Source organism: Enhydra lutris, unplaced genomic scaffold, assembly GCF_002288905.1.
Source record: "Enhydra lutris kenyoni isolate GAN:26980312 unplaced genomic scaffold, ASM228890v2 scaffoldscaffold19, whole genome shotgun sequence".
Lineage (NCBI taxonomy): Eukaryota > Metazoa > Chordata > Mammalia > Carnivora > Mustelidae > Enhydra > Enhydra lutris.
In genome coordinates this window covers 30401192-30415152 of record NW_019154103.1, presented here as the reverse complement: position 1 = coordinate 30415152, position 13961 = coordinate 30401192, and the positions used below count along the sequence as shown (strand labels likewise).

The 13961-nt window shown below is 38.9% G+C and overlaps 1 protein-coding gene across 1 annotated transcript in view; it reads left to right on the top strand.

Moving 5' to 3' along the window:
* LOC111148386 (F-box and leucine rich repeat protein 17) overlaps window positions 1-13961 on the top strand; it is a 524279-nt gene that overhangs the window by 484525 nt on the left and 25793 nt on the right. Inside the window, exon 8 of the mRNA XM_022504895.1 lies at window positions 11354-11496. Within this exon, the coding sequence (XP_022360603.1) occupies window positions 11354-11496 (143 nt within the window). The remainder of the gene's footprint in view (window positions 1-11353; window positions 11497-13961) is intronic.

Sequence of the window (13961 nt, the reverse complement as noted above, 5' to 3'; positions counted from 1 at the left end):
GTCTGTGGTCCTTCATCAGTGATTTCCAAACCTGGCTGTGTATCAAAATCACTTGGTGACATGAAAAAAAGAAAGAAGGAAAAAGATATAGCCCCCTGGTATCCACCCCCAAAGCCACTGAATCAGAATATTCTTAGTTGGATCAGGGACAAATTCAGGATTTTTCACGGCCTGAGGTTTAAACAATTTGAGGTCTCTCTTTAAGAAGAGAAAAGCATCCTGTTTTTTTGTTTGTTTGTTTTTTTGTTTTTTACAAATTTTATGAAAATACATTACCCTGTGAATACATTTCTGTGATCCAGGCCTTTATGAAGGTCCATATAAATGATGGACCCTGAAGCTTAACCTTCAGTAGCTTCAGAGTAAGTCTACCTATGAATTAGGGCCCAAGAATAATGTGTGTACATCTGCAGGTCTGTGACTGTTGTCTCCCTGCATGTGTAATCATGTGCACTAGTGTGTGTGGTTCAAGCTTACAGGTGAGTAGATCCAGAACTGGGATTCTCTCTTCTCCCTTGAAAACAAAAAGAATATAGAAAGTTTAGTGTTCTCTGAATCTTAATCTAGTTCTCTAATAAGCTTTAAAAACTCAAATTGAAATGTTTTGAATTTCATGGTTTTATTTCCTTTTCCCTTCTTATGGTAGAAAGGTCCATAAGCAAAAATTGTTGCCAGTATCTAAGCTAATCCATGCTCGGGGCAACGAGCCTCTGAGTTACAGTTGTTCTGGTTGTAGTTAAGGAGGAATAAGTGAGGTTACCTTTTTTGTTTAGTTTTAGTTTCCAAATAGCTTTATGCTTTTTTTCACAGGATTTCACATGATTTTAGGTATTGAATTTTGGCACCAGGAAATGTGTTTGTTTGCCTTGAGGAGCAAGGTTAGAGAGAAACCCTACTGTCAGAAATGTTAAGTTTTTCCCTTCACTCTGATAAAATACAGAAATCTGTCCAGCACACCTTTTTAAAAACTGGTTTTTACTTCCTTTGTTAAGCAAAGCATGCCTAGTGTTGAAAATTTTTAAATGCAGAAATATACAGGGAAAATATTTATTGCTTATAATCTCCCCCAAAGATACCTGCAGACATCATAGAGCCCTTTCTGAGTTTTTCCCCTAAGTGCTTTTAATTGTGATATGTAAGATGCACATATTTAAATGAACATATATTGAATACTAACAAGTGAAGATGCTGTGCTACACAATGATGATATAAAGATGAGTGAAGGTGGTCTTTGTTCCTCTCGGAGTTTATATCCCAGCAAAGAAACCAATATATTCCTACTAATGCAAGGACACTGAGACACGCAAGGACACCGAGACACACAAGGACACAGAGAGCAGCTATGTAAAATCTTACGCAGGAAATTTCTTTCAAATCTAAGTGCCAAAAAAAGATTTCTTTTAACATCCTTGACTCTTCTCTTTCTCTAACTCCACATCTAATCTATCAGCAGTATTGTTGGTCCTCTCTAAAATGGTCATAATTCAACTCCTCCTCCCCATTTTTATAACATAGCCCTGGGCCAAGCCACTATCACTTCTTGTCTAGATAATTGCCGTGGCCTCCTTCTTGGTCTCCTTGTTTCTGCTCTTGCCTCCTTACAGTCTGTCTTCAACCCAGAAGCCAGAGAAGTCCTTTGAAAGTTTAAGTTAGATCATATCACTCCTCTGTCCCAAATTCTCCAGTGGATTCTAATTTAATTTAGAGGGGAAGCCAGTGTCATTAAAATGATCTGTGAGACGATTTTGACCACCCCCTTTTCCATTAACTCTCCCCAATCTCCTCTCCACCACTCACCATCTTGCTCTTTTGCTCAATCTAAAACAAGCCAGCAACGTTCCTATCTCATGGCCTTGACATTGAGTTTTCTCTACACATAATGCCTTTCCCTGAGATGTCTGTATGGCTTGTTCCCCCACCTCTTCAGATCTTTGTTCAAATGTCATTTTCTCCATGAGGCCTTCCCTGTTCACCCTAATTAAAATTGTAGCACTCTCACCCCTGGTCGTTGGTTAATTTTTCTTCAAAGTCTCATTACCACCTGACAAATTATGTATAATAATTACTTATTTGTATTCAGAATACAAGCCCCACAAGGGCAGGGATTTGATCTCTTTATTCCTAGCTGCTGAAACACTCCCTGGTGCATAGTAGGTACTCAATTAGTGCTTGTTTAAAGAAGAAAGAGATCATATATTCACTCTGCTGACATCCCAATGTGTTCTTCCCTCTTACTTTGGCTTGCTTCCCTTCAATATCAAGACACTTTTACAGTGTGGGTTGGGCAGTCTGATAACACGTGTTGTCAGCAGCCTTGGTACCTCTAGAAGGTAGTTGCTGCAGTCACATCCTTCTCTGTCCTGCACTGGGTCACGTAAATATTTGTATCTGAACCCTGCTTGAAACTGACATCGTGTCTTTAGGGTGGTCTGCAAAATACAGCTCAGAAAGATGGACAAGGCGGATATATGACAGAAACACTAATGTACTTTTCCATATCCATGAACCAACATATTTAAGCCTGGCATTCACTTCTCATAAAGTGGAGAACTCTAATATAATGTCAGCATTTTGAAAAAGATGGATAATTCTTTGATAAGTAATATATGTATGTATGTAGGCTACAATAAAAAAGAATCATTGACCCAGGGACTTTAAGGTTCTCAGCCAATGTTAAGAGTAGTAAGGCTTTTTTTCTTGTTCATCTTGGATTCTAAAGTTTAATAAAGGATTATCAAGAGAACCTAACATTCCACTCAGAAGGCTGGTTATTACCAAACATAGCACCACTGAAAACCAGGGCAGTGGATTGGTTTCCTGTTAAATGGAGGTTAGTTCTAAATATGCCTTTTGTTTATTACATTTTCAGAAGTCACATACTCAAAGATAGTTTCTACCTACCCAATCAGATTTGTGTCTTCCTGCTATTAAAATAAAAATGTGAAAAACATAAAAGGTAAAAAACTCTTATCCTTGCTTCTGATGAATTTAAAGACCTTTAAAAAAAAAATTCTTCACTTGAACTCTTACTTTTCCACCAACTTGTTTATCTCATAAGAAGGAAAACAGGTGCAGCCTATAAATACTGTTGCATTTCCATTTCAGGATGTATAGGGCAAAAGAGTCTTCTCCCCGAAAGGTCAAGGGCCACAGCCAGCTTGTTCCCTTTGTCAGATACGACTTGCGTTGTTGCTACTCTGAACTCTGTAAACAGAATTCTGTAAAATGAATGCCCCTACATGCAATGTCTTGAAAATCCTGCCATAATTCAAAGTTTTCACTCTAATGTTATCCACCGTTGTTGGGCAATTTTTGTATTATATTTATTTTTCACTTGATTTTCAGAGATTTAGAGTTCCTATATAAAGCATACTCCACAGTCTTTGAAATTCCACAAATAAATGAGCATTTGGAAAGCTTTCTATAACTGTAATTCTTTTAAATTTACTTTCTTATTTTAAGAAACTTTAAGATTTTTCATGTCTTCAGAGGATAGACTAAGTTTATTTTACTGGTACTTTCCCTCAAATTATGTGGAAAATTATCTGTTGTCTAGAAAGCTATTATTTGCTATGTAGTTTAATAATAGAAAACTTACGTGCCTTTCCTTGTTTATCAGTTTAATTGAATAGATATTTACTGAGTACTTGTAAGGATAAAAGCACATAATTTTATGCTAGGATTTTAAAACAATGTATGACACCATGACAAGATGCACAATATCATTAGTGCTTATGGAAATGAAAATTAAGACCCACGATAAGGTAGCAATTCACCCACACCAGAATGCCTATAATCAGAGAGACGGATATTACCAAGTATTGGCAAGGATGTAGAGACCCTGAAAGCTTCAGACATTACTGGTGGGAAAAGAGCCACTTTGGAAAATATTTTGGCAGTTTATGAAGTTCAACATACATTTAACCATACAACCCATAAATCCCACCTCGCTCCTCAGTAGTTGCCTAGATGAAAGGAAAACATAATCCACACATGTATGTTCATGTTTACAGTAGCATTATACTTCATAGCCAGTAGAATGGAATGTTAGAGGGCATTGAGAATGAACGAACTACCAGTACACACGACAATGTAGATGGACAGCTGAAAAACCAGAAATGAGAGCGCACAGTGTTTATGAATATGAAGTTCAAACACAAGAACACTCGGCTATGTGTTTAAAAGTGAGGATAGTGGTTATCCTTGTTGGCAGAATAGTAGTGACTGGCGTTGGGGACGAGCAAGCTTCCGCGGTGTGGTCATGCCCTGTCTCTCAATCTAGATACTGTTTCACAGCTGGGTTAACTTTGTCAGAATCCATCAAATTGTACCCTTAGGACTTGTGCAATTTTCTGCATGCATGCTATACTTCGGAAAAGTTCATTGAAACTGTAAAAAATGAATGACACTTGATTTTCAGGGAATTAGAGGTCCTAGAAAAGCATTCCCCACGTTCGCTGCTAACAAGACTTTACAGTCTAGTAGGAAGACAGGCATGTCGATAAATAATTCTAATATGAAACAAATGCTGATAAGTGCTGCATTAGAAATATAAGTAAGTGCAATGAAGTAAAGAAAAATATTTACTAAAAATAGAATATGGTCTCTGTCTAGTTACTACCTAATAATAGGAGGAATATAATGGTAATGTATAAAAATGGAAGGAAAGGATATAAATTAGAAATAAAGAAATTAAAAAGTATTGGAGTCTATGCAAGAAGTCACTACTGTTTGAGAGATAAAGTTGTATTAAAATATCAGAACACATAGCTTTGCAGATCCTTAACAATGAGTTCTTTTGTTTTCAGTCGACTGACTTTGCCCGAGTCGGAGGCTGTTCTAGGGGTTCTCCACCCTGCCTGCCCACCAAGATCCAGGGAGCTTTCATCTCTTCTCCTGAATCAGAATCTCCAGGGGTAGGACTTGGGCATCTGTACTTTTTCTAGGCCCCTGTGATTCCCCGGAAGCGCCAGGGCTAGCCGGAAGCGCCAGTGGTTGCCGTAGTCCCCGCAGGGCGGAGGGAGCCCTCCCTGGGACCATCACACCACAACAAATGTCTCCCAAGTGTCCTGTCTTTGTTTTGGAGCTTCTGTGGCTTCTACAAAGAAGAGCGCTTCTCACATTTATCTCTTTGTACCCATGCCAAGAAATTTCTTTGCAAATGGCTTTTATCCAAGTATTACATGAAAGATGTTAATCCTACTGTTAAATTTTAACCCCCGTTCTTTCAAGCACTAGGGCATTTCTTCTGATTGTGTTTCAGGTACAGAGATCCGTAGTGGAGGATAGAACTGGAAAGGACAAAATGGCAGCTGCAGGTCACTTGTTAATGCACTCGTATGACTAATCTTTTTCCTCTGAAGAGAAAAATGTATTTCTAGTGGTAACATTTATATATCAGATTGTTCACTGTGAAAGTAATACCTGCTTTCACTTGGGAAATTTTAGTTCTCTCCTTAGTTCATTCACTTGTGATCTGTTATTAGCTTATCTGTGTTGTTTTTTTTTTTTTTAAGATTTTATTTATTTATTTGCCAGAGACAGAGCACAAACAGAGGAAATGACAGGCAGAGGGAGAGAAAGAAGCAGGCTCCCGTTGAGCAGAGAGCCCGATGTGGGACTCGATCCAAGGACCCTGGGACCATGACCTGAGCTGAAAGCAGAGGCTTAGCCCTCTGAGCCACCCAGGTGCCCCAGCTTATCTGTGTGTTTTAAATCTTTGTTTCGAAATACCTTTTTTTTTTTTTTTTTTTTTTTAAGTAATCTCTACATTCAGCATGGGGCTCAGACTCACAATTCGGAGATCAGGAGTCACATGCCCCACCAGTTGAGCCAGCCAGGTGCCCCGAAATACTTTTAGAATTACAAAAAAGTTGAAAAAATGGTAGACAGTTCACATACACTGTTCCCCTAGCTACCTCTGATGTTGTCAATTCATATAACCATAGTATAATTATCAAACCAGGAAATTAACATTGAAAACAGTTGGATAACTAAGTTCCAAAGCTTATTTGAATTTCACCAAGTATTTTTTCCCCTAATTCTTTTGTCTATTCCAGGATCCAATCCAGGATCTCACAGTTGGTGTGTCTCCTTAATCTTCTCCTATCTGTGACACTTGCCCATTCTTTTCTTACATTCCATTACCCCTGCCCTTTAGATCTGTAGAATATTTCTCAGTTTGGGTTTGTGCGGCCTTTCCTAATGCATAGATGGAGATTATTTATTTTGGCAAGAATACTGCAGAAGTGCTCAGGGGGTACATGGTATCTCTATGTATTATTGCCGGTGATGTGAATCTTGCTTGGTCTTTTGGTTAAGGTGGTGGCTGCTGGGTCTCTTCCGATTTTAGCATCCATTGGTGGGTTTGGCCTGCAGCAGTTATTACCGTGGTCTTTGCCTGATGATTGTTTTGTATTTCCCCCATTCCTTCCTCACTTATTAATTGGGATTTTTCTGTAAGGAAGAATTGTCCTTCCTAGCTTGCCTACCTATCTATCTATCTATCTATCTATCTATCTATGTATCTCTACCATATAGACTTGTGGATGCTTATTCAGTTTTCTCAAGTATAGCCCAATACTCTCATTATTTATTTTGATGCTCAAATTGTTCCAGCTGTGGCCACTGGCAGCTTCTTCTGATTGGATCCTGTGTCCTTTTGACATGCCCTCATTCTCTCTCTCTTTTTTTTTAGTATTTTATTTATTTATTTGACAGAGATCACAAGTAGGCAGAGAGGCAGGCAGAGAGAGAGAGAGGAGGAAGCAGGCTCCCTGCTAAGCAGGGAGCCTGATGTGGGGCTTGATCCCAGAACCCTGGGATCATGACCTGAGCTGAAGGCAGAGGCTTTAACCCACTGAGCCACCCAGGCGCCCCACCCTCATTCTTTTTTAAGCACTTCTTTTTTTCTGATATCACAAGATGTTTCAAACTCATCTTGTATTTTCTTTGCCCCAGTCTAGGAATCAACCATTTCTGTAAGAAGCCCTAATTCTTTTTATTGGAGAATGATATTTATAAACCAAGATCTGGGTGCTAGTAGATCACTGCTACCGGAGCATCATTGTTCCTAGACTCTCTGAGCTGAAAAAGATAGGAAGTATATGTCTGTATACTAAGCCATGCGTGCACATACATCATATTTATTAGTTATATTGATATCTGTGTATCTGTTATATATACATATGTATGTATGACCATGAATTCATTCTAATACCTCTGACTCCAATTCAGTAACACTGGGATCTTTATAAACCGCTCCTCTTTTCTTATTTATAACTTCTTTCTCTAACAGTAAAAAGACTAGCTCTCATTATTTACAATCCTAGATTACACATAAAGTAGTTACTGAATCACTAACTCATACCCCTGTGAGAAATAGATTTAGTAACTGGAGTACAGTATTTGCTGACAGTTCTTTTTGGGTTTCACCTTACAATATCCTGCCGAAATAATGTTTTCCAAAGTGACTTAATTCTTAATTCCCATCCCCTTCTGTGTGGTTATTTTATTCGCCTGGGTCATGCTCTTCATTTGTAATACAATTAGCTTCATTTGTTACTGTTTGTATTCTACTCCTCTTTCCTCCAAATCCTTGTTGGTTTTAATTTTTTTATTTTGGGAGGTATGTAAAATGTTACCGTGATGCTCAGTCAAGCTATATCCAAAGAGATCTTCCTGAAAGTGTCCCTTTCTCCTGACCCCTCACCCCCCAAATTCCATGCCCCCTTCTTCCCTCCCCTTCCCCACCAACACTCTGTAGTTAAACAGTCCCTATTATCTGGTTTATATTTCCCATATTCCTTTTTCACAAAGGAGCAGATTTGTGGTTTTTTTTTGAATTACATTCTCTTTTATATAGTGTTAGCACACCATATAAATCTTTGCACTTTACCTTTTTCACTGAATGATTTAGAAGTACCTAGTGATCTTCCCCTGTCCATTTTTTTTCAGCTGTGTAGTATTCTGTGAGAGTGTAGCATCATTTAACCATTCTCCTATTTGGGAGTATTTAAGGCCATTTCCATTATTTTGCAATAATAATCGTTGCTCCAATGAATAAACTTACATATATATGTAATTTTGTACTATTAAAAGTGTATTTTGGGGGCAGATTCCTAGAAATGGAATGTCTTAGTCAAAATTAAGTACCTATGTGTTCATGGCTTTCAGTTCCTCTGTATGCCTATGGGAATGCCTTCTAGTGGGTTAATGTATATCCATGATCACTATATAAGTTACTGAATCACATTTTTTAACTTGTGTAACTTTTTAGAATTTCATTTTTTTACTGTACTTAGCACATTAAAAAGTATATTAAAATTGCACTGAGATTAGGAATTAGCCTTGCATAATTTATCCCTTTTCAAGGCTCAGTAAATATCACCGTAATGTGTCAACAGGTCCTAATGAAGGTAGTAATCACACATTACACTTACAGCTCTATCGTCCCAAATGCAGTCCATGAGTTCATGCTCACCAATGTAGAGTGGGCAGTTCAGGAACCAGCACTGACATAATGACTAAGTGCTTCTGTAATGCTCTCATTTGCCCAGAGCATTTTATTTTTCAAAACCCTTTCAAGTCTTTTCATTTCATATCAACTGCACCACTGTAGAATGCTTTAGGGAAATATCACATAGATCATGACACTTATATAGGACAAAGTCCCTTCCATGTATTATGTCATTTGAACTTCAGACCAACCCTGAGAAGTAAGGACATAGAGTCAACATCCCCATTGTCCAGATGAGGAAGTGGAGACTCAGAAAAGTGAAATATCCCAAGATCAGACATCAGCTAAGTAGTGAGGCTGGACATGAATTAGAGACTAGACCACACTACAAGTTTCACAGCTAGCTTGTGAACAACAATGAAAAAATATCCAAAGGTAGGATGTAGTCACAAAGAGGTAAGTTGCTCTATAGATTGTGGAATTGAAAGATTCTGTTGGACCCATGGTTATGGTCACAGGGTAAATCTTTAGCTACCTATAAGCTGTAATATTGAAGTCCTGAATGGTGGTAGAAGGCCCCAGGCATCTAACACAGTCCATCTGGTAGGTGACAGGGCTGAGAGCCAATTCTCAGCTTATTATTCACTCTCCCACTTAGTATCTTGTGACTGGGAAAGTTATTCAGTCTTTCTGTGACTCAGTTTCCTGACCTTTAAAATGGAAATAATAATAAAACTTTGTAAGGTTTTTGAGAGGATTAAATGAGACAATATGCCTAAAATTCTTAGCCCAGTGCCTAACACGGGGACGGTCAATGGATATTGGGCAAAGTGCTCTAGCGTGAGGACTCATGAGGTGTTGGCTGAGCAACTGAAGGAACGAAGGAATAACAAAGTGTAATTCTTACTTCAGTATATAGAACTATGTCAAAACAAAGACTGAATACCCTGATTTATCTTCAGGTGTCTTATTTACTGCTTATTTTCATTTGGACAAGAAAGGGGGGAAAAAAGGGAAATACTAACCACCAGAGTTTTTAGCAGTTAGAATCAATAGCTATTGACTCTTCATTTGCTTATAAAGCAGCCTCTGAAAAATCCTCAGATCGTTTGTTTTTATCCTTTCCTGGCTAGTGCAGGGCTTTCATGTTCTAGCCCCAAACCTACATAAAAGTACACAATCTACTGACCTGGGGCCATCCTGCAACTTGTCCTTTGTCATCTTTTGAAATCAGAGTTTGAGCACTCTGTATTGAAAGAAATTTCTTTTATGTATCTTCCACTTCATTTATCATAGGAGATCCTCGGGATATCATAACTAGTGAAAATTATGACAATACCAGATATAACAGTTTTCTTAGGGCAAGGACACTGCTGGGATTAACCTCGGATACAGCTTCCACACACAAAATACCACTCAGACCATTCAGCAACCAAACCTTTGGCAGCTCCCCCTCTATCCCGCTCCCACTCCCTTGGAAACCGAATGTCGAGGTAGCATGTAAAGATGACAGCATGAACAAATTCATGGCATGAGGAACTTCTAGGGGAAAAAAAAAAAAAAGTTGTCCTTTGTAGCATGTTCACTGGAAAACACTGGGATCATGGTTGTTTTTGTAAACCTTAAATGTCTGGCTACTCAGAAGTGCCTTGACACTTGAATGCGTGGGCATGAATTTCCTAGTTAAAAGAAAAAAATTACTGAGGTAATTAGCAAAGAGATTTTGCCAAGTTCTTTTCTGTGAGCTGTAAGAGTTAACATTTATTTACATGAGTAATTCACTCTGCTCTTATCAATCTAGTCAATTGGAAAATATCATCCGCCTTTAATGTCACAGAAATCAACGCATCCTATCTTAGAATGAGGAAATAATTAGCAAACAATTTCTTTCCTTTTTAATATGTGTGGCATTGTTTTCAGGGTTCTCATTTACAAACCAATGCACCATAAACTTATTCTGGCTGGAGGTGTTGAAGGCTGTTTCTCTGCCCAACAAATGTAGAGGTGTGCACGTCTATCAAATCAGATACCGTAGCAAAGAGCCACCTTCCCCAATTGGTCGCTCTGACCATTCAGGACTAGGGTGAGGGGTAATGGAGCAGCGATAAGTAGTGCATATCGTAGATTATGGGATAAGCATTTGCACTTTAGTTTAGTGGTACAATGCTAAACAGTCAAGAAGACTAGAGATACTGATAGTCTGCAGATGACAGGCTTCATTTTATATGTTAATAGAAGGAAGACTTCTGATAATGGTGAGGAAATTTACCATAACAAACACATTCCCTTTACTGCACTCTAGCATGGCACCAATTAAGTTCGACTGTATGTATAATGTACTCTTAATTTCTAACAGTGCCAAGAGGGCCTAATGTGAAAAATATTACAGTCTTACACGTTACAGATCATGAACAGATGGAAAAAATTATGTCAGTCGGTAAAGAAATTCACATGCATTATAACACACCTCAAAATGGTGCTTCCGTGGATTTTTTCTTTTAAAAAATTATTCAAGTTATCTTGGGTGAAATTTAGTTTCTAATTGGGGTTTTCTGTAACCTTATATATGTAATTCATTTTAATTTGTTCCTTCTGCAGATGTGAATGTTTGAAAGTACAGGTAAACTTGTAATGAGTAAAACTGATAAGAAGCTGTGTTCCCATGAAGGGGAATTATGGAATGATTATTCACTTTGTGCAAGGGTTTGTCACAGAGCAAGCTTTCCTAAAGCATTTCAAATTTAATTTCATTTACAAAACACTCGTTTACACACAACCTTTCAGGAACAAATTTAGTGAGGAAATGAGAGGAATAGTCATAATAAGATAGAGGCCCCTTTCACCACTAACATTTATGCTTGCTTTCTCTCCCTCTCTCTCTGTCCCCCCTTGCAGCGCTGATAGCCATCGGCCGATATAGCATGACGATAGAGACTGTGGATGTCGGATGGTGTAAGGAAATTACAGATCAAGGAGCCACCCTCATTGCACAGAGCAGCAAATCCTTGAGATATCTGGGGCTGATGAGATGCGATAAAGTAAGAGTTATCTCTCAAATTTGTTTTTTGTATATCAGAGTAGGTAATAGCTTTCTAGCACTTTCTCTCTCTCTCTCTATATATATATGTACAAATGTGCACATGCACATACAGGTACTATGATAGCTACTCATCGCAAGATGCCTGATTTTTAAAATGAATCTGAGATTATTTTTGCATTTCTCCGTTTAAAAATGAATTTTGTGCTTAGGCAGAAAGGAAAAGCAGTCATACACAGTCAAATTAGATTTTGGCCTCCTCTCCCTAAGTCCATGAACCAAAATTAAAAATGTTTGCATGGCACATAGCAATGTGCAGGGTCTAACAGTAAAATTCTTTTCTGGGTTCCAAGTTTCCTGCAAGAGTAAGGGGGAAAGAATGGTGCCAAATTGGTTTTTTGCAATTTGAAGTGTGTGATTTCAGTGTTCAACATCTATGTATTCCAGCCATCTGGGGGCAAGAAAGGGCCAGGGAGGGGATATTATGTGGGAATTTGCACCTTTCCACACTTAAGATGCCACTTTTAGCACATGATGAGAAATGGTCCCAAGGTCCCACTGAAGGTGTGTGGAGCTAGCCAGGAGATGTGGGTGTGAGTTTGGGAAACTGTGCCACATTTAACATGGGGCCCTTTGAGGACTAAGAAGAAAAATGATAAAAATCTGTATTGATCACCAGCCACTACAGAGGTGCTTTCTCCCCTGTAAATTTAGAAGTGTATATCTGTACTGCGAAGGGGAGAAAATGGAGGCTCAGAAAGAGCAGGCACTGGCCAGAGGCTACTTACCCAAGGTCTGACCCCAGGTCTTTGGAGTCTGGGTAGGGGTCATGGCACACCTGGGTGCAGTCTTTGGGCACAGAGATGGCTTTCTCGGGGAAGATCCACCTCGGATACTTGCTCAGAACTTGCTAGCATCTTAAAATAATTTACACATGTGTGCTACTTTTGCAAATGGTGATTAGGGAGAAATCTAGCAAAAGAGAGTGAAACTAAATATATATTTCTCTCCAAGGACATGCATTTTCTAAATGTAGCATATTTGGGGGCAAATAGGAGAATGGCCCAAATCCTTTGTGTGCTATGTCGTTTTTGTTAATTGACCTAGTTCTTGTCTCCAAATGCTTTAAAATCCCAACTTATACTAGGCCTTTGCCAGTTAGTTATGTTTAGAGAGAATTTACTATATATTCTCAGCCGAGCCTAAAAAGCTGACTGACTTTGTTACTAAGCAACAGCACTGAGACCCAGGGGTTGCAAGTTTCCGTCAAATTTCACTACTAACCAACCTGATGCTGCTACTAACCCTGTCACTTTAAAATGACTTCTTTTAGGGGCATCTGGCTGGCTCAGTCAGTGGAACATGTGACTCTTGATCTTGGGGTCATGAGTTCAAGCCCCACGTTGGAGACTACTTAAAAATAAAATCTTTAAAAGAAAATTTCTTTTTAAAACAAGTTAAAGAGTCTACAGTAGACAGAGTATTCTAGAAACACTAAAAAATGACAACAGCTTTGCTCAGTGTCTGCCAGAAGAAACTGCTACCTGAGTACTCTCCACCAAGGGCACCAAAATGTATGTGTTCAAAATGTATCTGCGTATCCACGAGCATTCTTAGAAATTACCATATTTCTAGTCCACACTCATTAGATTTGTTGAGGTCAGCTCCACCTTCAGAGATGAGTTGTAGAAGTTTATGTTCCAGTTAGTACTGGAGATTATTCCAGACATATTTGCTGACCAGCATCTTGCTTATTTTAAGTGAAGGAATAGATCCTTTTCTACCCAAATGCAAATTCTCCAAAGTGAGATGGGGAGGCTGTTCTGATTAGCGGTATCCCTGAGACTGTAGTAGTCCTTTCCTCAGACGCCCTCTGAGTCCTTTCTCCAACCAGTGAGCTGCTCTGTGAGCTGCTGGCTCTAGCACCACCCTATCTGCCCTTAGCCGTGAGCAGCCCGGCCCCGGGGCATGCTGGGTCCAGCCTTGCTGCCTGGCGTCCCTAGGTTTATGCAGCTCAGAGCCAGACATGAGAGGTTCTGTGAGGACGGAAGAAGTTTCCAAACCACCCACAAAGTGCAAGTAAAGCCTTGCACATAATAGCCTGTTTGTTGATTTAGTTGGATGGAAATCTAGAGTTAAGTAGCTACTCAGCTTTCAAAATTTATGTTATGCAATCTATCTCCAGATTTTAAATTTTTATCAAGACTCAGAAAGACTTGAGTAGCAAAGAGGTTAAAATAGCTGAGGGCATGAACTTGGAGGCCAGAGTTCGGGTTCAAATCTGGGCTCTGCTCTCTGTAGTTTCATCTTTGGTGGTTGCCTACTCAGTGCCTCTGTTTCCTCATTTGTAAAATGACAATAATGATAGTCCCTATCTTGTAGCGTTGTTGTGAGCATTTAAATAAGTGAACATATACCAAATTCTTAGAATAATCATGTTTGTTGTATATAAAATGCTCAGTGCTA